Source organism: Egretta garzetta, unplaced genomic scaffold (assembly GCF_000687185.1).
Source record: "Egretta garzetta isolate BGI_Z169 unplaced genomic scaffold, ASM68718v1 scaffold420, whole genome shotgun sequence".
NCBI classification, from domain to species: Eukaryota; Metazoa; Chordata; class Aves; order Pelecaniformes; family Ardeidae; genus Egretta; species Egretta garzetta.
This window is the reverse complement of record NW_009258386.1, coordinates 851,220-877,017: the sequence shown is the minus strand read 5'-3', so window position 1 is coordinate 877,017 and position 25,798 is coordinate 851,220. Positions and strand designations below refer to the sequence as shown.

At 36.4% G+C, this 25,798-nt stretch overlaps 1 protein-coding gene across 1 annotated transcript in view; it reads right to left on the bottom strand.

The window, feature by feature from the left end:
* The window catches only part of ADAMTS20 (ADAM metallopeptidase with thrombospondin type 1 motif 20), a 102,283-nt gene that overhangs the window by 21,531 nt on the left and 54,954 nt on the right, over positions 1-25,798 (bottom strand). The window contains exons 18-28 of the mRNA XM_035897727.1: positions 25,723-25,798; positions 24,368-24,494; positions 23,503-23,713; positions 22,805-22,969; positions 21,360-21,524; positions 19,570-19,692; positions 18,138-18,245; positions 16,918-17,082; positions 16,408-16,698; positions 15,936-16,097; positions 14,324-14,500 (exon numbers count right to left, since the gene is read on the bottom strand). The exon at positions 25,723-25,798 is cut by the window's right edge and continues 52 nt beyond it. Coding sequence (XP_035753620.1) covers positions 14,324-14,500; positions 15,936-16,097; positions 16,408-16,698; positions 16,918-17,082; positions 18,138-18,245; positions 19,570-19,692; positions 21,360-21,524; positions 22,805-22,969; positions 23,503-23,713; positions 24,368-24,494; positions 25,723-25,798 — 1,770 coding nt within the window. The remainder of the gene's footprint in view (positions 1-14,323; positions 14,501-15,935; positions 16,098-16,407; positions 16,699-16,917; positions 17,083-18,137; positions 18,246-19,569; positions 19,693-21,359; positions 21,525-22,804; positions 22,970-23,502; positions 23,714-24,367; positions 24,495-25,722) is intronic.

The window sequence follows — 25,798 nt, the reverse complement described above, 5'->3', positions numbered from 1 at the left end:
ATGCTCCAGTCACACCTCTCCAAGCCAAACAGGTAATCGTGACATTTAATTGTTCTTTCCCAGGCTTTAGGCAGAGAGGTATCAAAAATATGGATATTCTTCTATTCAAGCTCTACAGTGAGAATTCACAGAGCAGGTTGCCAGTCCTATGCCACCAAAAAAGCCATGATCTTTAGCTGTTGCAACTACTGTCACCTACAAAAATACAAATTTGGATTAGCTGTCCAAGACTTAATCCTCCACGAACTTGTTAGAGCTGCCTGAAGTCCTTTACAACCCCTTGCAAAGCCTGGATGGCCCATGATTCCACAACCACCTTCCCTGACCTAAATTACTGAGAAAATTTATTACAGCCTCTGAAATGAAGTTTTATCCCCAAATCCTTCTCCATCCAATATAAGCAACAATACTGCTGTGACTTGTAGGGATATTTTTATGAGTAGACATGTGGGTAGGCTCAAGAGTCACAGAGCCTCTTTATTCTAACACATGAAGAAAGCCATCCTCCTTCCTCTGTGATGGGATCCTCCAAAAATACCCTAGTATTTAAACTGCAATACCTAATACCTGAGTTATTATAGCTAGATTCTGAAGACAACAATCATGGTTTTCTAGTTAACATTGAGTTAACCACCATCCAGAAAGTATCATTTGATATTATTTTTATACATAAATCAGTTTTCATCAAAATTACAGTACTTAGGAGAACATCTCCTCTGTATTCTGATAGCTTTCAAATAAAAGTACTGCTTTGAGTTAAACTTATTTCACAATTTCACCTCAATTACTTGTAATTAATAAAAAAAAGGTAAATTTGAAGTAGAATACACAACAGATTTTTATAAAGCAAACTAGTGTTAAAGGTCAGTTCCCTCATTATTTTTCATGACAGTAAATTTGCCTTTCACAAGCTGTTCTCTTCAACACAGAAGCTCAGGAAGGATGACCCTCACGCAAAGTAACTGCATTGCCCGTGTCTCTCTGTGGAACGGAAACCAAAGAGCAATCTGCTCCAAGTATCACCTGCAGCCAGCATCATCATCTGGTATTGGAATTTCTTAACTTCACTCCTCTCAACAATGAAAGGAGGCAGTAACCATTTTCTCTAAGGTCAGCCCAAGAAGCACTTCCACATTTTTGGGCTGGCTATGTACTCTGGCTGCATAACAGGGTGTGAACCAGGCACACACCAAGTTTCCACCATTCACATGTTGGTTTCCAGGGCTTCCAGGTATGTATCGTGGATGTGAACAGCAGAGCCCTCCAAACCCTGTGGGTGTAGGAGACTCTGGAGTGCCCTGCAGTACAACCTAACAGCTAGCCTGTATGTGGCAGCTGAGAACAGCGAGACAGCAGGAACTCTTTTGAGGTCATCTAACCCGCACGCTGTCCATAGCCTTGCCCTTTCTGAGGGGGTTGAGCACTCTATGCTCCATCAAAAGGCAGCCTTTGTTGGATCCTTTTTAAGATAATAATTTTGTTTCAACTTTCTTCTGAAGAATAACAGAAAACTCCTGAATAATTATTTTCCAGGCATGCTGAAGGATACTTATGTAATTGGTGGACATAAATGAGAAACTACGGACATATACACACATACATAGAAAAAGTAGGAACGAAGAAGGAATAAAGAGGATTAGAGACACGTTTTAGGATTGATGTGGGTAGAACTGCTATGAGAGGATATATATGGCATCTACTAGGAAAGCGTTAATGTATTCCTCTTAAAAATAAAGATGCCCTGATTAAAACAAACACAACCCAAACAAACCCTTCCACTATATTGAAGTCAGAACCATCAAGGCAGATTTTGAAGGTAAGATGATTTCATGTCTGCAGAAGTCAAACTCTACTGATGATGCTACACAGGAATTTTAGACAATATCTGAAGTTGCCACCACATGGTCTGAATTTTTTTGTCCCGTGCAGCTGGCAGTAGCCTTAATGAGGGAGACCTCTCAGCAAAACAGCAATCTGCCTGGATGGCAGATGAACAGCCATACTCTTTGCAGCTGTTGGAAAAATCAAAATCAGAACTCTTGAAATTCCACTTAACGATCATCCACAGAATTTCATTTATTCGTTCTAGTTAGATTTGTGAATGAGTCTTTTAATTTGGCCTGTCTCCAATATCTCAAAGCACTCTCCATTACCTTAAGCTTAGAACAACTGAAACAGATGACCAAGTCCTCCCTTGAAAGCCCTGTTGTGCCTTTTCTCCTCATGATGAACGCAGGTCCATTCTGCTCATCACTGCCCAAAGCTTGGCATCCTTTTGATGCCAACTACAGGGCATTTGAAAAACAGGCTGTTACCATGCCCAGCTCCTCACCTACCGTGATACTCAGCCAGGCTTCACTGTGCCGTGTATCCCCAACCTGCCCACAAATATAACAAGCCTGTAAGCTTTTCCAGCCAGCAGTCTTCTCTTTGTTTTACCTACATAGCACAATTAGATCTTCAAACAAGCTTTTAGCTATTACAGTAACACAAGAACAACCAAACTGCCAAAACAGTTGCAATGTTATTTTAGCAATTGTAGGATTTGGCTTTTACACTACCTATATCCTTGGATATAACTGAATATCCACCAGGATCTAAGTCCTTTTCAAGGGCATGCTCAGGTAACAATTCAGTGCCCAAAGAACCGTATTTCACAGGTGCTACTTCAGGTGTCCTCATTAAAGACAAAGAACTTTCGGAAACTTTTTTCTGTAAATGACCGATCATAGTTTACATACTATATAACTACTCTTCCTCCATTTCCCATTTTTTTCCAAAAATTTAAAAGTCTTATTACTCTTCATTTTAAGAAATAAATTAATTTACAACTTAGAAGAGACAAGATTTTGTTTCTAGACAAAGTTCTATCCTTTTTCTTTCAGAAGAAAACTGTTGCCTGAGTTGTTTGGAGGTGACTCCAGTACTCTGCTGCTATAACAAGTGAAAATCCCTGATGCCAGGTAAGAATCTCAAGCTTTAGAAGGACTGGGAACCGATAAATAAAACAAAAGCCTTTTATGAAAGTTTACTGTAAAGCCTAAAAAATACTAATCACATAATTCAAAAAGGAAAATCTGGGCTCGAGCAATATTCAAGTGTAAGTTTCATAACAAGGAACCAAATTTGGCTCAAATTTCAGGCAAGAATAAGTCAACATGGCGTACAGGGAGGAGACCACCATCTTCCCATTTTCTGTCAGAGTATAATCCAAAGCATCAGAGAACAATTATGTTGTATTCCATGTTGTGGCAAAGCCATTTCACATGGATTACGGAGACATTAGCGTGGCCATTGATGTAAGGTTGTGCAGCACAGTGGAAAAGGAGGAAGATACAACAGGATGAACAGAACAGTGGCAAAAATACAAGAAAAAGAGGGAAATTCTTCACAGAAAATGAGTATCATACTTTACTGGACTTGAACGTGAATAGTTGAGTCAAAGCCCAAAATCAGACTCAGCTGTCACGACCTGTCCCTCAGATATAACTTTCTTTGAGGTTTCAGCTTCCCTGGAAGAAGAGCTCACTATTAGACAAAACAGTAACCTAACAGAGAACCACCTACCGCTGGCAGGCATGCCAACGCTGCCGTGTGACAGCATCAGCAAGATGTAAAACCAAGCCTTGTGCTAATGGAAGATACGTTGTGTTTCTGTTAATGTCTGCTTGGTATTTTTGAAAATTTAAAAATAATATTCACAATTTCATGAGTTGATGATCAATGTGCTCTCCTTCAACAGTAATGACATACCACATTTGGTATCTCATTTAAGGCTTCCCTTATAGGTTCCACTTCATCTCTCAATTACAGTAAAAATTGAACTGTATAGTTATTCTTCCTGCCTTACTTGCTCTTGATGTGAATCCGTTGCATCTGGTTACCACCTGAGAATCAGTAAAACAACAGGTATTTTTGCCTCCTTTCAGCCGCCATTTGGCAGGCCCTGCTACCTCATGTGCAGGTCTTAAGTGTCACTGAAGGGTCTGCATGTACCTCTGCTAAGAGCTTCACAACCAGCCCTCATTCAAGCAACATTATCACTGTAATTAATGACAGTATATATTAAACCAATGAGAATTGTGATCAGCTTATTAATTGCTGGGAGGGAGGAAACAGATAAAGGACATTGCTCAGCCAGCATTCCTGCAACAACATCTCTCTGGAACCTGTACTTCACTTTTATCATCTTTCAGTTGAATGATACATAGACAGGTGGCTGAGGCAAATCACAATTAAAAATGCAGGAACAGTGGTAAATTAAACAAACAAAAAAACTCCCAAACCCCAACAGACAATTCTGCCTTACCTCTCCTTCTGAGATCAGTGGCAAACAGGAACAGAGCTAGACCCTCACTAGGTCTTTGAAAATCTTAATCTAAAAGTATAAATTTGTGTCAAATTTACAAGACTGAACAGCAGTCCTGCTCTTTGCCTTCAATACCTCCTAGAAAGTACTTGGTACAGGCACTTTTACCATTACACCATTGCAGATGTCAAATTGCTGACTTGGCCAGACTTCAGCGAGTCTCGTCTGTCTTTATTCCACAGTCATGTAACACTAGTGACGCCTTTAAGCAATTAACAGGAAAGCAGCAGCACTGGAGACAAACAGTGAGTAAACTGCAAGCATCAAGAAAGAAGAGCGGCAGAAATGGGGATAGGAGATCTCAGGGAAATCCAGTGCAAGCACAAGAAATGCTGAGGTTTTTTTCTGTTTCCAATAAATGGATAAATTTCCAGACACATTTTCCAAATAGAGAACAACAGATAGATCTGTGTCCATCCAGTGGCTGTGTTCACAAACCTCCACCAAAAAAAAAAAAATCCAAACAAAAAAACCCCAGCAACCCAAAGTGAATCCATTGTTGCTTCCAACACTCGGACGCAATTTAACAGACCGCATCGCAGAGAGGATAGCCTCCGGCCTCTTGGGAAGCTGGGGAAAACTGAACAAATGCATGGGAATGCCATCACCTGCATTCTCACTGAAAAGTAATGTTCACCCCTCGAGGGTGACGTTTTATTCATAGGTCTTCACAATAAAAGTTGGACCATATTTTTAACACGATGGAGAATCTCTGCTGTGGAAGCTACCTTTGCACAATCAAAGGGGTTTCACAGAAAAAAAGCATTTATTAATATACTTTTCACAATTGAAAACTCCATTTTACGGATTCTTCTTTTTTATCTTCAAAGATAGGGTCCTTTCAATTAACCAATTACAAAAGTAACTGGAGATAATACAGTCTTACACTGGTAGACCAATTAGTTTTAGCTGAGTTTTCAAAGACCTAAACATGAGCAGAAGAAACACTGGATCCCAGCAACTGCAATCTCAGATTTGTTTTTTTTAATCATGTTAGCAGCAGCAAAACAGCAGCTCAGAAATTAAAGGAAAAACAAATACATGAGCTCTGTGTGTTTGTCTGTTCTAGAAAAAGTATCACTTTTTTCATTTGATTAAAAACTAAGGGTTTGTATTTGAACTTTAAAGAAAATTAAATACAAAGCAATATATACTGGAATGACACAGTATTGTCAGAAATTTTTCAAACATTTTAGAAGCATACAAAAATATAACTTTCTACGGCACTTAACTAAATATCAGCTAACGAATTAAGAAAAATAACACAAATTATTTTAAATATTGATTGGGCACAAAAAGATGTTTATATTTTAGATAATAAGAAATACAACATTTTACGTACCTTTACATGTTGAATTCCAGTTTGGTTTCAAACTAAGCCACTCTTCTGTGTATTTTCACTTTACTTACAGATCAACCTTTCCAACACTACGGTCACGTGCATAGCTGTGAGCATGCATGCAAGCTTCTGAAGGACTGTTTTTTTTTTTTAAGCGCCTGATCCTGCTCTCACTGAAGTGGAAGGGCCATAGCTAGGTGCGTGCTAGAACAGACACTGATCAATATAGCCGTCTGTCTTAGTGGAGCCGCCAGCCTCTGCAATGACCAGTTTTCAAAGAAAGGACTAGGAACTCCCATAATAGAGAACTACAGAATGTTTTGTTCATTTCCTAATGCATGCCAGGTCACCAAAATATTTGTGTATTAACCTTCATAAATGTTAGGAAATGGTAATGCTTTAATATATGTTTAATAACTTTTAGATTTGGGTCTCAAAGACCCTTTGAACCAATATTTATGAGTTGTGACTGGGGTTTTCAAAACTGCCACATACATACAGGCAGCTCAGAATGATTTTCACATGCACCTGACCACCCAGAACCCTCCAGCTTTTCTGAAAGTTCTAACTCTGCATAAAAGAAATAAATACATCAGTAGCTTCACATTCCTTTCTTTCTCATTATATGTAATATTATATGGCTATATATATTTAAAATAGATTATATGGCTATATGTATTTAGGAATGGTATTAAAGACCACCTTTTTTTTTTTTTTTCCCTTCCATGATATTCTGGTTTGGTTTGGTTTTTTCCTTTTTTTTTTTTTTTACTTTGACTATGTTCCCCTCTTTCTTGTCCTCTTTCTTTCTAAACAGAGGCTCTGAAAGTTCTGCAAACTCCTCATGCAAAAGTGTTTTAGGAATGTAAAAAAATTAAGTCGTGTCTTTGACATTAGGAGTTGAGCATTATCTTATGATCCTCAGTTTTCTGTGTCTTTTGTCACCGATTAAGCGGGAGCAAGACTGGGCTCCAAAATTACAGCTCCAGCAAAAGGTTCAACAGCTAATATCGTTCAGCTTCATCATCAAAGATCACGTGCCAACTACCTATTCCAGTCCAGTTGTCCAATGGCATCTATTGCTGCTTTTATCAGTAACAACATTTATATATATTTTTCTGTTCAAATATAAGAACTTCCCCCATGAAACAATGTCACTGAAATACCATATGAAGTTCATTGCAACACAGAGATTACTCAATGGTAAAAAACCCTCACTTTGAGCAAAAGCGGTTAGTTCCCCCCCACCTTTCTTTTTTTTTTTTTCATTTTTTAAGGACTTGAAATGTTAGCATTTCTTAATGAAGGACACATTAAATATAAACACAAAGCCACACAACATGCATAAAAAAGAAGGGTTAAAATGCAACTGTATTTCACAGACACAAGTCACAGTCATTAAATTAAATTATCACACATACATTATAACTTATTTATTATTTCAAGCTATACAGGCAACATAGCACCAAAACAGAGACATTTCCACTAAAATTGATGAACAGTACACAAATATATGGTTTTGAATTTTGGAAACAAGTATTTTCTTTCATTTTATCAGAATTACCCTAAATGAAATCCACTATCCCAAGTCTGGTTTATGAGATTATTTGGGAAGTGACATATGTTATCAGTTATCTCTGAAAAGGCACCCCCCCTCATTTCCAAAGTTTTAAAAAATGAATAGCATATGCTAACATTAAGATTTCAGCCAGTGGGATATTAAATAAATGTGCTGTATTGGTAATGAGGTATTCTGAAGTTTGGCGTTAGGCAGCAGCAGAAGTAGAGGTAAAGACGGAAGCTGGTTTTGAAAACCAAGTTCACTGATTCTGAATTCCCTTTTAATATAAAAGATTATCTTTAAAGATATAAATACTTTTTACACGTTAGAAAAAGTGAAGGAAGGCACTTATCATACATAGCACGATGTTTTGCATTAAAATGAAAACAAATAAATATTTTACTTATGCAAGTTTGGGCTGCTTCTGCTCCTGCAGAAGTCAATGGGATGCCTGGTGGTAACATCACTGGAAGGGGACTGGGATGTCAATTCTGATAAAATAAATTTATATTCATTAAAAGTAAGAATAGATTTCTTCCACTAGTGCAAAGACATAATTACATTGAAATTATTCTGGAGTAACTGAAAAGAAAACTGAAGAACTATAAGAACAGCCACTTTACAGAATATTATATTATGTGTCTGAGGGGCAGTAAGTAATAGCAGTAAGATATTTTTGACACTTAAAGGTAACTTAGAAGATGGGCTGATCCACTCTTATGCCTATTCTCTCTGAGATCACAATACTTATGAAATTACTTAAAAATCCTAAGAGTGAGGGGAAAAAATGTATTTATTTTATCAATATTTCAGGCAAACAAAATACAATTATCTTTTGCAAGGGTCCAATCTTGCCTGTACCACTGACCATAAAGACACCTCAGCACAATCAGATTTAGACTGTTCCCAAAGAACTCAGAAAAACTAACATTCTTAAACTGTGGTTTTGTGGGACTTCTTTTTTAATGCAATTTGAACAGTTAGTGAAACACTTGTCTGTGATATTCAATTTCTTGACTAACAACAAAATACAACTGACACGACTAGCTTGTTGTCAGTCCTTTGTTCTTTTAATAGTGTTAAAACAGGCATAAAAGCACTCTGCACAAGTCCTGTTCTTAGGAAAGTTGTGCCTGTCCACTTTTAATCTAAGGCCCCTTTAATTCCAGAAAATATCTTTAAAAACTTTAAAGTAATTAAGAAGAGAATTCTACAGTTATTATCTGACTTCACAACTGGTATACGGTAAAATTTTAGGGTAAACTCTTCGTAAGTCTTAACTTCGAAAAGAACTGCAAATCTCAACTCACAATATAAATGTGAAGTAAGAGCACAAAGCCCAACAGGCTAAGAAAACAAATGTAAGAAAACAAAGTGCTAATGACTGCACTACAATTAACTCACACTAGAGAGTATAAATCCTCTTCCATCAGTATTAAAAAAAATTCCAAGTGTATATGTTTTCAAGAAAATCTAACAGAAAATAAAAACCTCAAGATGGGCCTCAACTTTGCTATGCTCTGAACTATAACAGGTAGTGCTTAGCAACAAAGCTATACAATGATTCTATATGTGAAACACTTCAGATGAGGAAACTAGAACACCTCAGAAAGACTGATTCTTTGAGGTAAAGCTGAGGATGGTACAGAGCAAAGGCGTAACTGTTTGCTTTTGTAGCAATACTTGTTGCCTTTAAGCTACAGCAGCTTCTTGTGCTGTACCTGCTCTGATACGAGGTGCACACAGTAAGCGATCCGGTTTCAAATGTGTCATGAAGATTTACTGATAAGAGACTACTGCAATGACCTGTAGGTAACAGTTACAACCTGGATTCAGTAATCCAGCTATGCATTCTTTCTAAAGGAACAAGAAAGGATGAGAAGCAAATATATATTTCAAGTTGTGACATACCTGGTTAAAATGTCTCTACTAAAATTTAGGTTGCTATCCACACTCATGCAAGAAAAAAGCCCTAATGAAACACAAAGCTCCTAAGGTAATGCCAACTGCTGCCACCAACTGCCTAAGCAGGAACCTTGCTGTTTTGCCTGCCTGGCTCTCCAAGGGTTTTTGGTAAGCACTGAAAAACTATGGGAGACCACAAATAAAATCAAACTCCTAAATATATCAAAATTCTTGTCATCGAAAAATGTGAACAAACTTCCCTCCCTATGTGAAGCTAGAAGGTATTGTCTTCCCACATATGAACAGCCTATTTTACTCCTCCAGTGTAATTCCTCCTCACATTCCGTAAAACCTTTAAGAAAATATATAAAATGAAAGGTACACAGCACAGTAAAAGCATCTATGTATCAGGAATTTTGAGAAACTGGTGCTTGTTTTCTATTGTGCAACAACCACCTAGGAGGCATAGAAAAATAGACTAGAGAGGAAGATATGACCATTTAACCGAGAGATAAATACCAAAATCTTAAAAGGAACTGAGATAAAAAAGGGAAACTTCAGTTAGCAGTCAAATGCAATCCTTGAAGTGAAGGCACCAGAAAAAACACTTCCATTAAGAAAAGCATACTGAGATGAGTAGAAGAGTTACAACATGTTGAACAGCAGAAGGAAGAGTAAGACAAAACGTATGTTCACATTACACGTTTTGCCCAGGTACCAGGCCAGGGCTTTGGCACTGAAAGTCTCCCAACTTGCTACCATCAAATTATTTCCCAGCCAACTAATCTTAAAAATAATATTTTCTTCTCTAGTATAGCTACTTTACACAGGTGCTATACATGAAAGCTTTACAAGATTATAGAATCAGAGTCTTTTGGGTTGGAAGGGACCCCTAGAGGTCATCTAGTCCAACCCCCATATGTATCTGCACTAGGTATCTGAAGATTTGCTGTATCTAAACATAACCACTGATCCAACTAAGAGTTGATTTTATTAAATTCCCACATAACTTTGTCAGGTAACAGATGATTGTTTGGCTAAGAATACTAAAGCATGTGGATATGGGAGATGCTGTTCAAACGAAAGAAAAGCTTAGTATTGAAAGTAACAAAGCAGCATTCTTGAACTCAATTAAGGTAGATTATTCTACAACTCTTCTAGCACAACATTGTTAAATCTAGTCATTACGGTTTGGTTTTAAAACCTTATGGTATCTTTGCGAATTTGTAATTCTCTCTTCATGCTTTAAGCAAAAAACAACTTCTTGTCATTAGGGTCAGAAAACCTGAACCACTCTGACGAAAATGAATACAATAAACCAGCAATCTTACTGCATGGACTAAACACAAAAACCCAATAATGCACCATGGAAAAAAGGGATACAATAAAAATCTATACTAGAACAAAGTACTCTTAGCCAGCTGTCAGAATGCTATGGAATTTTTCTGGACATTATATAACGTGACATATGGTTTCCATATTTTTTAGCTTGTAATTTATTCATTCCTTCATGAAGTTTCGGATCATTGCCTCAATCCCTTCACCAATGAAACTAGAGTAGTCTAAAAGAAAGAATATCCAAGATACATGGGCCAAATTTACTGGTGGTGCAACTCCATTCAAATAAGCAGCTATATTTACCTCAAGTATTATTTAATGTATACGTATTTATAATGTATTCATATATCAAAATATACGTCTATACTGGAATTTTTGTATATAAAAAACCAGGTAGTGTACTTAGATACATGCCAATTAGGCAATGAAGTCTTGAAATCAAATGTTGCAAATTTTGGAACACTTGAATTTAGGAATGTTTGTATAATATTTATTAACCTCATTTACATTAAGAATTGGCATCACTATTCTTTGAAAAGAAGGCAGAGCCCCTCAGGATGCACAGTCTGGGTGTAAGTCCAATCCATTTCCTTTGGGTTGGTGACGAGCATGATTCAGTTCTTACTACAGAAAATTCCCTTAGAAACTTGCACAAAACTAAACGGGCAGAAGATGCGAGCTACATTCTAAAAAGATGACTGGCTCAATGACCTCCAGATCAAACAAATTCAAGTTATAGGCAAAAGGATGTGTTTCCTAGCCACCGTCCCTGTAAAACTTCAGAGCATCTTTCTGGCTTGGATATCACAATATGAAAATTCTGGACTGAATCAAAGTTTCTGAATATGCATAATATTTCTGAGAAAGTGTCCTGGGGTGGTACGAGCCTTTAGAATTTGAGATTTACTTGCCTCACATCCCCTTGGACAACTGCAGAAACTGGCAACAATCAGTACATAGCTTTTAAGCTCCGGTAGCCATAGATAGACACTATAAAATGTAACAGCCCATAGCTGTTAAACTGCAGAAAGCATCAACCAGAATTCTGGCTTCAAATCATAAACAGAGCTTTCCTTACAACTGCCCTATTGCACATTTACAAGGTATGTTTTATTTTAATTACGTTGTGTAAAATGAATCAAAACCTGGAAGAACTGTACTTAAAAGGCATGTTGCTGAAAGTCTTTTATCCTCAAATATATAGTGATAGCCAGCGGGAGAAATTAGAATGCCCCAACATGGAAGAGAGCATAAAAGAAACTGACAACTGATAAACTAGAACAATCCTTCCTCATGGTGGATCAGGTTCTTGATGAGGATTCTGAATTAGTCTTAGCTAATTTGACTTTTTTCTGAACCTATTTCTGCTGGAATCTAAAATTCTAGAGGAAACTATCTGGTTATGCAAAAGCTGCAATAATCCAAGAGTGAAGTTTTTAGATGAGACATGGTTTAGACAAAGCTATATCAGAATGAGGAAAAGGCTTTTTAGGCAATTTTGATATCCATTTCTGAAGTGGCTGGGCCAGAGACAGGGCCAATATTCAAGGAGGTCAAGGAGTTGTTCCAGGTAAAGCAATTGCTCAGAAATTCCCTTCCTTATCCTCACCCTCCCCATGTATTACATCTGTGCCATGCACGCCAGAAGCAAAAGACAGCACAATCTATTATGGCAAATTACACTACATGTGGGAAGTCTCGCATTTCAGTTTCTACTTAAGTTTTGACATTGGAATGTCACTAGTAGATACAAAAGTGTAATGCACTGCTGTCCAGACACAAATATTTATATTTTTGATAAAAGGATTGAGTAATAGTGTTTTATCTGGTTCTTGCTGTCTTTATAGAGGAGGGAAGAAGTGTAGACGTGACATGCTTGATGACTCCAGGCTCCAGAGAGTATCCAGTCATTAACAGTCCCCTATATTAGAGCATACTGTAGGCCAGAAAGGCTTAAGATAGGCAGAGCCGTGATCTATTGCCAAACTACCACATCACGAGTCAACCACCCATAGGGGTGACGGCTAAACAAAGCTGTTTGTGCTAGGCTACAACAGTGTTTCTGTGACTAAAGCTTTTACCACTCTTTCATAATAGTCATCCTCAATGAATAAATTTTGCTCTGTTCAAACAACAACAAACATTAACTGAAGTTTGTGTGTTAGCAGCGTTCAAACCAGCTAAATTACTAAAAAGTGACAGCATATTTCATACATGAGCCTGCTTTTACTTCCTGGATCTGCTACATTTGTTTCTGCACAGCACCGTGTGACAGTGTGATGAAATTACAACTATTGCTGAATAACCGTAGAGCTTGCAATCATATATAAAACAGAGGCTGCAAACTCTTCTCTCTGATAACTAGATTCCATCCACCCTAAGCTTAGTTTTTGAAGGATTAAAATGGCTTTTTTGTCAATTGAGATATAAACCAACATGAAAATCTTTGCAAAACTAAGCCATATGTAACATTTACAATACATTGCAATAGCTTATGGGTAACCCATTAATGCAGGACGAACTGCATCGCTCAGGGAATGAACAGGCTGTGAATAACTTTTGATCTAAAAGGAAAACAAACATGGAGTTCAAAGGCAACTCTGTGCTGAATGCCCTGCTTGTCTTCTCAGCACCTGAAGTATATACATTAATTAAGCATTAGCAAGTCACCACTAATTATTTGGCTAATGGCTAAATAAGATACTCTGGTGTCTGTTCAACACAAACCCCAAACTCTGTTTTGCACAGTGGAAGAAAGAGATAACTGGTAAATTATTAATTCAAATTTTCATTTTAAAGTCCATTTGCAATAAATTAGATTATATAAACACTAATAAGTTATTTAAAGTTGAAATTCGACAATATTTTAAAAAATGTTTCCATGTTAATTCAAAGAACCAAATTATGTAATTTTATTAATTAAAAAAAACAAACTGTTGTCATAGCCCATCTTCCAGGGATGTTAATGACAGGTTTTTAAGTGTTTTTGATGGAACCAAAACTGGATCCAACCTCCTTTGATGGCCATTATTCTCCTTAGAATTGAGCACACTAATAAATAATGTTGTCAAATTCACAGCTTGGGAAATATAATGTACTCTATATTGTAGAGCTTGCTATGGTTACTTCAGTACGTTAATAATCTGCTAGTGGCAATTTTAAGGATTAATGGTGATTCTTGTAGGCATTTTTACACATTAATAGACAGTGACAATAACATATTATAGTTACATACATAATTATACATAGACAGCTTTAATTAGTCACTGTTTTAAAACCACAAATATAAACTTTTATACACAAATGTACACTTAATATGGAGTAAAATGTTTGATGACAGAGTGTAATATACAGGTGTGTGAGTTATTTTATACTTAAATATGCTATTAGAAAAAAAAGTTATGCACTAAAAAGCTTTTTTTTTTTTTACAAATATAAATATGTAGATAATAACTACAGTATAAATTACAGCATATACTTTTAAATTTAAACACAGATCAAATCCACCCTTCAAAATAGAACAACCTATCACGTATTGCTATCAGATATGATGATTTCTGATATTTTTCAAAATATTTTCTGTGACGTTTTACAGAGCATGGCACTGTTCCCACTGAAGTAAATGGCTGTTTCCCATTTAATTCAGTGACTGCAGGAACAATTGCATAATAAAACTACATAGACTATATTCCATATGCATTATTATTTCACTGTTATCAAATAAAATATTAATATAATTTTTAAAAGGCAAGGAGAAGTAGAGTGACAGAAAGAACAAGAAAATGAAAAATATTAGTGAATGCTATCGTACCGATTTCCACGGTCCCCGATGCCATGAAACATCACCAGGGCAAGAATGCACATTACATTGTGCCATATTAGGTGGCTTGTCTAGAATTTCACAGTTTTGATCACCCAACATTTGGCCAGTAGGAAGCTGACAAATCACCAGTCTTGTCTTTATTCCATCTCCACAAGTTTGAGTACACTGAAATACAGAATTTTATATGCAATATTTTTGTTAAGAGAGTCATCACATACCATTAAACCAAAAAGATATAGCAATAATCAGTGCATGTTATTATTTATTATGTCTATTTTCATATTCCCTGGACACTCAAATCAAGAATAAGGACTTACAGTCTAATCTCATTTAATGAAAAAACAATTCTCTCACCAAAATGTTTACCAAACTACATTTTCGTAGTTTATCAAGTGGTTTCCTACAAAGTCTCAGTTACAGAGAAGCTAGTCTATCAAGGAGAAGCAACCATTTGTGAGAATAAGTGTGCATATACATATATATATATATCTTTGATAGGAGAAAAAGATGGAAAGTGGTGCTAAAACTAGTTTTCCCTGCCAGAAAAGAGAAAACCCAGACATTGGGCACACTTTCTCATAGTCTAACTTATATAGACCAGACATGTAAAATACTTATAGGATGTGTTTTCTGAGTTTCAGTTTTCCGTAATTCTGCAATACCAGACAAAAATACTAATTCTCATTTCTAATGAGCTATTAAAAACAATCCGATTAAAAGTGAGCGTGTTCCAGTAGTTTATAGCTTTTTACTGTATTTCAGAGATTCTAAATTAGACAAAAACTGCAGCATCAGCATTAATTGGATCCCAAGTCTGCAGCTATGGACAGAAAAAACACAACACTCAGACTGGCCTTGAGAACTAAATGGCTAGATCTGGCTGAAATGAGGGGAAAAAGTAAAAAAGTCAGTCAAACAATTTTTCTCCTTTTCCCAACTCTAGATATCGATGTATCAAGAATAAGGAAAAAGGGCAGTAATTACAAGAGGTTAGGTTAGAATGAATGCCAAACTAATCAGCTTTAACTCTCTCTGTACAGTTTGCGCAAGAATGCGTGGTCAAGATACGGCATTATATGGCATGGAGAAAGCATTCTTTGTTTCATCAAAACATTCTAACCCAGGCACACCTTTTAGATGCATGAAGCTATCTTCATACTTCTAATTTGTAACTACAATCCAGTAGATACTACTCCTTGCAGTTATTCTAGTCAGTAGCTATGAAATTTGATGTAACGAAGTTTCTTTATAGATCCATGTTTTTCTTAGATTAGCTATTACACAGAGGTTTTTCTGCATACAATTCATCTTTTTGTAACAGAAAATAATTTTGTATGTCTCAAGATTCAAGACGGAACTGCAACACTCAATTATATGTTGTCCATCCTTAGACTCACGCAATACTTACTTCTGGATGTGTATTTACACTACAGTTCTGGATTTGATCAAAGAACAAAGTTCAGGTAAACAGGTTGAAACTCATTCTTTTTAAATAAGTAAAAAAATGGTGTCCAGTTCCATTCACAGTCAAATAATTACATTACTATTTCTAAGCTTATGTGGTAAATAATGTTTCCATTTGAAAGTGAAATGATCTTACTTCTCCCCAGTTCCCATAGTTCCATCGTGGGCAGGGTCCAGAATCACAGTGTCTTGATTCTGGAGGTTTTGTCGCCTCATCACAATAACTAGCACTTCTTCCTTCTTCATCTTGACATACTACAACTCGACGGTGAAATCCACCTGCACAAGTACTAGAGCACTACCAAAACATGTAAACGTACGTATCACCATTGCATTATCAGAAAAACATAAAAATAATGTTGTTTAAAACAACTTAAAATGTTAACTTAATGTTAACTTTCAAAACTGGTATTTGCTAATAAAAATTATGTAGAAGTATTTTAAAGATGAAATTGCTGAAAAAAATTTTAATTTAATATATTAATAATATATATATTTTTAATAAATATGCTTCTCTCTTGACCGAATCCGCACTGCAATAACATTTCTAGAAATGTTAACAGACATGTGAGAGAACAAATTAATATATTAAAAAACCAAATTCTTACTGCTCCCCAGGGTCCAGTTCTCCATTGATATCCTCCAATGGAGGGATGGTTCCACTGGTTTATATTGTCCTGTGGATGGTGTATTGGAAGGTAACCTATTTCTGGAAGATGGCTTGGATGCTGATGTATTTTCGGAATATGATGATAAACTGGTGGACATGGTGGCATGTTACATTCTTGTTCTTGGGAAGGTCGGCCTTCAGGATCACAGTAATTCTCGTTGATTTGTTGATGATAGTTGACACAGATAACTTGTCTTGTTACTATTCCACTATCACACGTAACTGTGCACTGACCAAAAATTAACCCAACGTTTGTGACAGAACATTGATAATTAGTAACCAAAGACATTTATATATACTTTTGACAATAAGAAACTTATACTTTGTTTTTTCCAAGGGGTGTAGTTTCAATCACGCTTGCACAGAATACAAAGTCCCAATTTCTAACCAGAGATTTTAGCCAATAATCTAAATAGACAAATTAAAAAAAAAAAAAAATAATACTTACAGGAGACCAATTTCCAACTTGCCACTCTCCACATGGACTAAAGCAGCTTGAAATTTCAGCTGGTCGTGGTAAATGAGCACAGAAAGATTCATCTGCTATTCCTCCATTGGCATCTCTACAGCTCACATAGCGAGCACGATCACCCTTTCCACAGGATGCAGAGCACTGTCAGAGAACAATCCAAGCTTATTGCACTTTAGGAGACCAAAACAAGATCATGCAAGCACCTAAAATACTAACATAGCTTAGTATCAGCTCTACTTTAGAATTAAAAACTGAGAACCAGATTTCTAAAAACTGAGAACCAGATTTCCATCTCTCACTGATAAAGCCATGCATTCAGGAAGGAAAGTGAAATATTGCTGGATGGTTTAGGCCTTAAGAATTCCTTTTGGCTTGGAACTGAATAGCATGACCTTAATTCCTGTGAAGCTATTCAGCTTATCTGAACAGGTAGCATTTCAACTATAACATGGAATCATTATACAGTTGCAAAGGCAATTTTTTTTATTTATCAACAGAAACATTAGAGGGTAACTTCTAGAACATTTTAGCTATTACACAGTGATGCAAGATTTACATCAACTGATATAATAAAAACTGATATTCTCAATTAATTTGCCATTCTAGTTTATATTAGCATATTCCACTGAGCCCCTTCTGATGCCTTTATAGCTGAGAAGTTCAAAGTGGATTTAGTGAAGAGTTTCTGAGTAGCCTCAGCCTATGCACTCTTTACTGCTATTTAGTTAAAATAGTTGTGCAAAGATGTAATTGTATTATATGCTTTGTTAAGAACCTCAGAGGATTAACAGACACACCACATTTTTATAGATAATTTTAAATTTTCTCATCACTGTCAAGTAAACCTAATTTTCAACACTATCAAAATCAAAAACTCTTACATTAAACTAAGTTTGTGTAGAAACACACTCTCTTTCACACTCTCAATCATATGAAAGCTTTTTTGCTCAGAACCCCAGCTCCTAGAATCCTGTGTTTTTTTCCCTCCTTATTTTCCCTGGCTAGTTTTGAAGCACAGAGAATTTGCTGGGTAGGTCTTTAAGAAACAGGTTCTTAAAAAAATAAATTAGAATCCCTTTAAAATTTATCCCAAGCAGATTTTAGTCTGAGAAATGTATTAATGAGAACTTTATGGAAAAATGGGTGAAGGAATGGAGGACTGGTCTGCAAGATGGAACCACTATTACATTACATACTGGGGTCCATGATCCATATCTCCATTGGGTCACCTTCCCCACATGAACTAGAGGAAGCAATGTAGTCCATAATTCTGTATTTTCTGGACAAGAGGGCAATTCACATTCCTGTGGAGGAAAAAAAAAAAGCTTTCAAAATACACATTTTGGAAAAGCCAAATGTAAAGCAAATGACTCCCACAGAGATAAATCCTACCATTACAATAAGCCAGCATTAATTAACAAATAATACCCTTTTTTAACTTTTCCCTGGAGTTATTCAAAGGCTTTTAATTCAATTGTTTTGTTTCAAATCAAGAGGCAAAGAAAATCTATTTGATGTTAAAGTGGTATTAGTAATAGCTAATAATATTTGCACTTTGAGAAAGAAGTGTGTCAGGCAACTTGCTGGAGACAAGGGTTATAGACATTCCTTATATATAGACATTAGTCACATGCAATACCAGAAGTACTGAGTGAAGACAGTGGCTGTGCTGTCCTGTCCTTTATACCTTCAGCTACTGAGAACACAACATTGCCCAATTTCAGTCAACAGCTGGACAAGCACCACAGAAAAATACAAAGCATACTCAAAGCCAGTGTTTTCACATGTAAGTGGAAATAAATTTATACCAATTACTTGGCTTTTATATTGTGAAATCTTATTCAAGAAGCCATCAGAGGGGTGGTAACAGACTGGTTTACTCTGGACCATGGAATCCTTTTTTTTTTCTTCTTGATACAAGAAGCAAAGTATGCCCTCAAGGATGTATGTGATTATCAGCTAAGCTGGATATAAATGAGATGTATCAAGCTGGTGACCAGATCAACATATTAATAAGTTAGCCCCTAAGACACCAATTGCTTTTAGTTAAACGCACTGACTATATTAAAAACATTTATTCTGAAAAATGATAGATTTAAATTAAGGGAAGTGCTGAAGTAAGTAAACTGAGACAAGAAGAAAAGGTGAAGAACCATATTAATACCATATTGAATCATAATTCATGTCTACACAGTTTTGAATTAGTATTATTCCAACAACTGAAGCTTTCTTCGAGTAACCATGTCGTTCTTTTAAGAACTATGTACAATCAGAATTCTAGAGAATACTAAGCCAGTTAGGTGCTATTATTAAGCATCATGCCAAGCAGTCTCCTTAAAATATTGCACGTGTTGGAGCTTCCCCTCCCCGCCTGAAATAATCAAAGGCCTTTGGACCCCTTCAATCATATACCAGATTTTCAAATCCCCAATCTCCAAATTACTCTTCTTTTACTTAATTCCCTAGGCCAAATTTGAAGTTCAGGAAAAAAGCAGATGGTTTCTGTATTTTTTGCTCATTTTAGAACTCATTTCCTGCAAGTTCTTTCAAACAGTCAGTAGACAAGTCTTGTATTTAGCTGTTTTTATCTAAAAAGTACAATCAACCGAAAGGTGTATTTTAACTTACTTGGTTATCTCTAGGACGTGTTGCAGCATTACATTCCCTGTCATCATCCAAAATAACTCTGTAAGTCCCAGTAACACATTTGACTGCACGCATCTGGTATCCCCGTCCACATGTTACAGCACACTTAAAGTAAATAATTTCACACACTTGAAATAGCACTGTTTTATAAAAAAATTTCATTTTAAATTATGTTTTCTATTTTAAAACTCTTTCTAGAATGAATCAGAATGACTACTGGTATGAAGTTAACCTTCTTCAGGGCAGACCATATGCTGCTTAAACAGACTCCACAACACACCAGCATTTTGGCTATTGCTGAACAGTGCTTGTGCAGGATGAAGGCTTTATCTTTTTCCCCCTTCTGCCCCTTGCAGTGAGAAGGCTGGAGGTGGACAGGAGATTGTGAGGGAACATAGCCAGGACAGCTGACCCAAACTGATCAAAGGGACAACTCATGCTATATAACACCATGCTCAGCAATAAAATCTGGGGTAAGAGGAAGTTGGACAGGGAGGGAGTAAGATGTGGCTGTTAAATGTCTTTTCCTTCACTATAGAGTTTGACAAGAGCACACTCAAAGAAGGCACCCAAGGTGTTAGATGGCTGAAAACATTATGACATAAATCCCACCCTATAAACGTTGTGGTTCAAGCACAAATACTGGTAAAAACCCAGGTCATGAATAGCTATTACCAGATGGTATGGTGGAAAGACTGCTATGGAAAGCCCTGCTCCAGTGACGTGGATTGGTAAATTGCTTGCACAAGCTATTCCAGCAAGGCCATACACAGTGATTTTTTTTATTCAGAATTATGTCATGGGACTGAATTAATTTTTTATTTCATTTTTGCACTTAACTTGTAGGACTGGAAAGCCATCACCTTGTGATCAAAATATGACTCCAAAGGAGTTCAGCATTATCTTAAGGCAACAGCGTGGTTATGTCTATTGTGAAAAATACTGCATGAGAAAAGTTCCATACAAAGAAATGTTTACATTACAAATATACTTAATTTCCAAAGGTATTCTATATTTTAATAATAGGTTATATGTAAAAAAATAAATAATCAGCTTCTATTCAGTTATGAAGTCTCACTAACATCCAAGAAACACTGAATAATCCAACACTTCTGTTGGTTTCAGTAACCTGATCTTATGAAAGCTCCATGAAATGGAATACCTTATTATTTTTTAATGAATTCTCATCTATTTGGTGACAAAACTTTCCTTCACAAACTAGTTCACTTTTTTCCAGAATTTTGAAGCCACTCTGGCATACATTAGATGAGTATTATTACACACAGGAACATATTTTTCAATGGCACTTCCACATAAAGACATAGCAGATCTTTTATCACTGAAGGTCAAAACAGAACATAACAACAAAATGCTAAGTCTTTTTGCCTACTGTTATTAGCATATACACTTCATTATCTTAATTAAAGCTACCACTTAAATATGCCCACAAACCTATAAATATTTGGTCTTTTACCTGTCTCATTCATATGAACAGTTTGATATCTGCATTTTCATTATTCTGGAGATGTAACACATTCGTGTGCAAAAGCGTATTTGATATGAAGGCCCAGGTCAATGACTATTTTAGGCATTTATCTTATATGTGGGTGTTTCTAATTACAGGCTAGATGGCCAATAGGAGCAAACAAATGTGAATGAATTCAACTAAAGTAACTGCTTAAGATCCAATTAAAATGTTTTAAAGGTATTGTTTTGTGATCCCTCATGGTCTGAACTAGAAAACAAGAAGCCAGGAATCCTTATGTACTCACTGATCCCCAAGGCCCTACTTGCCAAGATGCACATTCGTGAAGTTCACACGGTGTAATTGATTCTGGTTTATCATTTGGATTACAGAAATCATCTCTCAGTTGTTCATCATTAAGTTGGCACCATACTTGACGATGCTTCATTCCTTTGCCACATGTCACAGGACACTGTAAAAGTATTAGAGTCATCAGTTTCTGAAGACATACATCTGCATTAATGGCTTCACTTTCTTTTGAGTAAACTGTTGGACTTTAAAGATCACATAAATAACAGAAGCATTCCATGAATGTAAGGAGTCTAGCAAAACTGGTTCTTTTATGAACTCCATTTCCTGTAAACATCAACCCAAATGCTAAAACAAAGGAATCACTACTAAGTTTCTAAAGCTACAAAAATTTGAGTACAATGCACAAATCATTTATTTCCATTAGAATAAAGAATACTTGTTTAAAATACGAGTGCACATATCACAGCTTTCATAGGAAAAATGTTTAAACTATCTATGATTCTTTTATACCCATATAATCTATAATAAAATGGATATAATTCCCTTGTTCAGCTGGCTGGCTGGTTCTCATTGGTTCATAAAAACGGAAGGTATGCATATTACTGTAGATAGATTTACTTTAAGTAGCTTCATTACCTCATTTTAATGTAACAAAATTTCAGAGAAAAATAAATTCTAGGTGTGTTTTTGTCATGGTTTGACATAGCTGGCAACTAAGCACCACGCAGCCGCTCGCTCACTCCCCTCCCCGGGCCCTCAGTGGGATGGGGGAGAGAATTGGGGAAAAAAAAAAAAACCCAAAAAAAAACCACCCTTGGGTTGAGATAGACAGTTTAATAAGAGAAAATAATAACTATAATAATAATGATAATGATAAGAGAATATACGGAATATACAAAACAAGTGATGCACAATGCAATTGCTCACCACCCGCTGACCGATGCCCAGCCCATCCTGAGCAGCAATCACTCTCCCCCCACCTGACTAACTCCCCCCAAGCATGACGTTATATGGTATGGAATAGCTCTTTGGTCAGTTTGGGTTAGCTGTCCTAGCTGTGCTCCCTCCCAGCTTGTTATGCACCTGGCCGAGCAGGAGAAGCTCAAAAAGTCCTTGAGTAGTCTGAGCACTACTTAGCAACAACTAAAAACATCAGTGTGTTATCAACATTCTTCTGGTACTAAATCCAAAACACAGCACTATGCTAGCTACTGTAAAGAAAATTAACTCTATCCCAGCCGAAACCAGGACAGTTTTTCAGAAGTTCTCATGCCATTTGTACATCTGGGACATACATCAGCCAAATCCTATGACTTCAGGATTTTTATTATCATGTGCCCTGAAATAGCCAGAACAAAAAACTCGAACACTTAAAAATCAGTTTATTTTAATATTGATGACAAGAACCAAAAGTGTCTTAAGTTTTACATGGTTCATTACCTCGCTCCACTCACTAGCAGACCAGCTTGGACATAAGAATTCATTGCAGCTCTGTGTTACAACTCTTGGAAGTTCCTGGCATTCTCTGTCAGGAAGATGACGACCCAAATTGTTCATGCAAAAAGCTTCTCTGGTTCTGACACCTCTTTCACAGCTCCTGGAACACTGGTGTATAAACAATATTACGAAACAGGAAACAGAACATGATAAAACCAGGACAAAATACATTATCAGTCTTAAAGGTGAAAGACATCAAATGACTGTGTTAGACAAATGTATCCTACATTGAATCCACCAACTACTATGTTCACATCAGATAATTTTAGCACTTTGTTTAATAGTTCCAAGATAAAACTCTTTAATGATGATTAAAGATGAAATTGTACTTATTCCTTTTCTCCAAAATACTCTTAAATTATTAAGACTGTAAATCAAATATACACCTTTAACCACCAGATCTTCTCTGGTGTCTTCCAAAACCAAGCTGCAAAAGAGTTAGCTACAGTTTCTTACAAAAATATGAGTAAGCTGCTGAAATATAAAAACTGGTATTAGCTCCTCCTACAAGTCTGCATTTGCCAAACATTTTTTTCTCTTAGTTACTTAAACTAAAAGAAAAAACCAATATAGAAACAAAACTTTGATATCAGTGCCAACCAGAACTATAATGGTTCAATTATAAGGTTTTGAATTTGTACCTCCGACCATTCTGTGTAGTGCCAACTTGCTAACATACAGTCACCATGGCAGGGCTCCCTGGTTGGTGGTTTTTGCTGATCAGCACAGTACTTATCATCCACTGGAGCACTGAGTCCTTTTGAAATAGAGTACTTCATGCAGTGGATCTCTATAGACCGATAACCTGGGCCACACTTCGACGTGCAGTCACTTTTGCCAACACTGTGCCACCTACAAGGATAAACTGTAGGTGAATAAAGCACCCAGAGAATGTACCAGGTATTGCCATGTAAATATAGATATGTATTTTAGGGAACAGATAAAACTGTAAAATCTCTCTCATGACTGGAATTTTCAAAGCAATATAAAAGAATTTGACTCATAGGCTTAAAAACATCTTTTTGAATTTAAAGGATCTTTTGTCTTAAGTCTCCTCGGTGACTTTAAAAAAGGCAAGCTATAATTCTAACTGTTCATCCTCTGAATGCTTCAGCGTGGGCTTTCTTGGAGTGCAAAACCACAAGTCTGTTCCAAATTAGTTCCAGTTGTGGGCACAGTTCTGGTGAAATATGTATTCTGCCCAGCAATATCATTTTTTGTGCCAGTATATATAGAACAGATTCACAGTCCTTACAAAAGACTGTACTTTACCAATAGAAATTAGGTAAGTACACTAGTTCTACTTAGATTCAGAGGTGTAAACGTAATGTATAAACCCATTATACCAATAGATTTGAGGACAGGAGGGAGAAACAGGAGGGATAATGGAGGTAGAGAGGGGTGGAAGGACAGAGGATAACACAATTTCAATTATTTTGTTTCAATCTCTATCGACAACAATATGTAAGACCACAATAGCTCCATCAATTAGGAACCTCTTTTTACCTTAATTCGCACTCTGTATTACACTCCTCAAAGACATCTGGTGCAGTGGGTATAAGTTCACATCTTTGATCAGACACTACCACATGATCACTTTTCCGTATGCATGTCATTCTTCTTCTTCGAATACCTTGAAATGGAACAAAAAAAAAAAGCAAATAAAGAACCAAAATAAGAGCGCCTTTTTTCACTAATGGATTCCATTCATCATTTAGGAATTTAACTGAGATACCCCATTAATACTCATCTTCGTACAGAGCAGATTCTGTACAAACATGCTGCTTTCTGCAGCTTACTATATTTCAGGTGGGGAACAACCTTGTTCCAGTCACCCCTGCAATCTCCCAGCTGTAATACAGTGATTGCATGAGGACATCACCTTCCAGAAAACTGCAAAATTGCAACAGTCCATTTACTTATCAGGCTAAGCATTCCAAATGCATCACATTTGTCCTTTGCTAATTACCAAATTACCAAACCACCATGTTAACTTAGAGATTGTGATCCTTTTCTTTAAAGAAGCAGAAAGTTTGAAGGTACCTAAAAGATCGTGAGTGTGGGGAGAAGTATCAGAGTTGACAGATGCTCTGCTTTTCTAGCACATGAGCATGTCTACAGCCTGACTCAAAACCAGAAGAAATTCACAATCACCTACCCCAAGTGCATCTATCAAAATTCTGTGTATATACACTTTATGTATACACTTCATACATCTAACAGCTTTATTTTTACACTGGAATGGCCTATAGCATAACAAAATTGTAAAAAATGTAAAAATTCAAATATAATTCAAATTCTTCAAATAGCTGCACCCCAAGTAGCAGGTAACCAAAAAAGACAAAGAAATGGTTATAAAAGACACTAGACAAATCAGTCAGTGACCATCTGGAAATACGATAATGGAAGCCTAGTATTAGAATACTGCTTTCTAAGGATGCATTAGATTCAATTAAACCTTTTTTTTTTTTGGTAAAACACTCCTATGGCTATAAAAAAAAGGAACACAAATGCAGTTTTGAATATGGAATTGCATTGCATAAATATTGAAAATAGCAAAATCAAATCATAAGCCATTCTGCCCTTAAAGTTTTTTTTTTTTTGTAAAACACTCCTATGGCTATAAAAGAAAGGAACACAAATGCAGTTTTGAATATGGAATTGCATTGCATAAATATTGAAAATAGCAAAATAAAATCATAAGCCATTCTGCCCTTAAAGGCTCTGTGCACCTGAAGTTTACTGAGAGTGCTCAGTTTCTTCCTCACAAGCAGGGGTGAAAAATCTGAGTACTTAGGACCAGTCCCTTCCTAAATGCTATCAGGTCTTTTGGTTCTGGTGACTAAAGAATTCAACGGTACCTTTGCACATCCTGCTGCAGTCTTGCCAGGGTCCATAAGGATCCCACGTAAACAGATCACTTCTGTCTTCTATTGG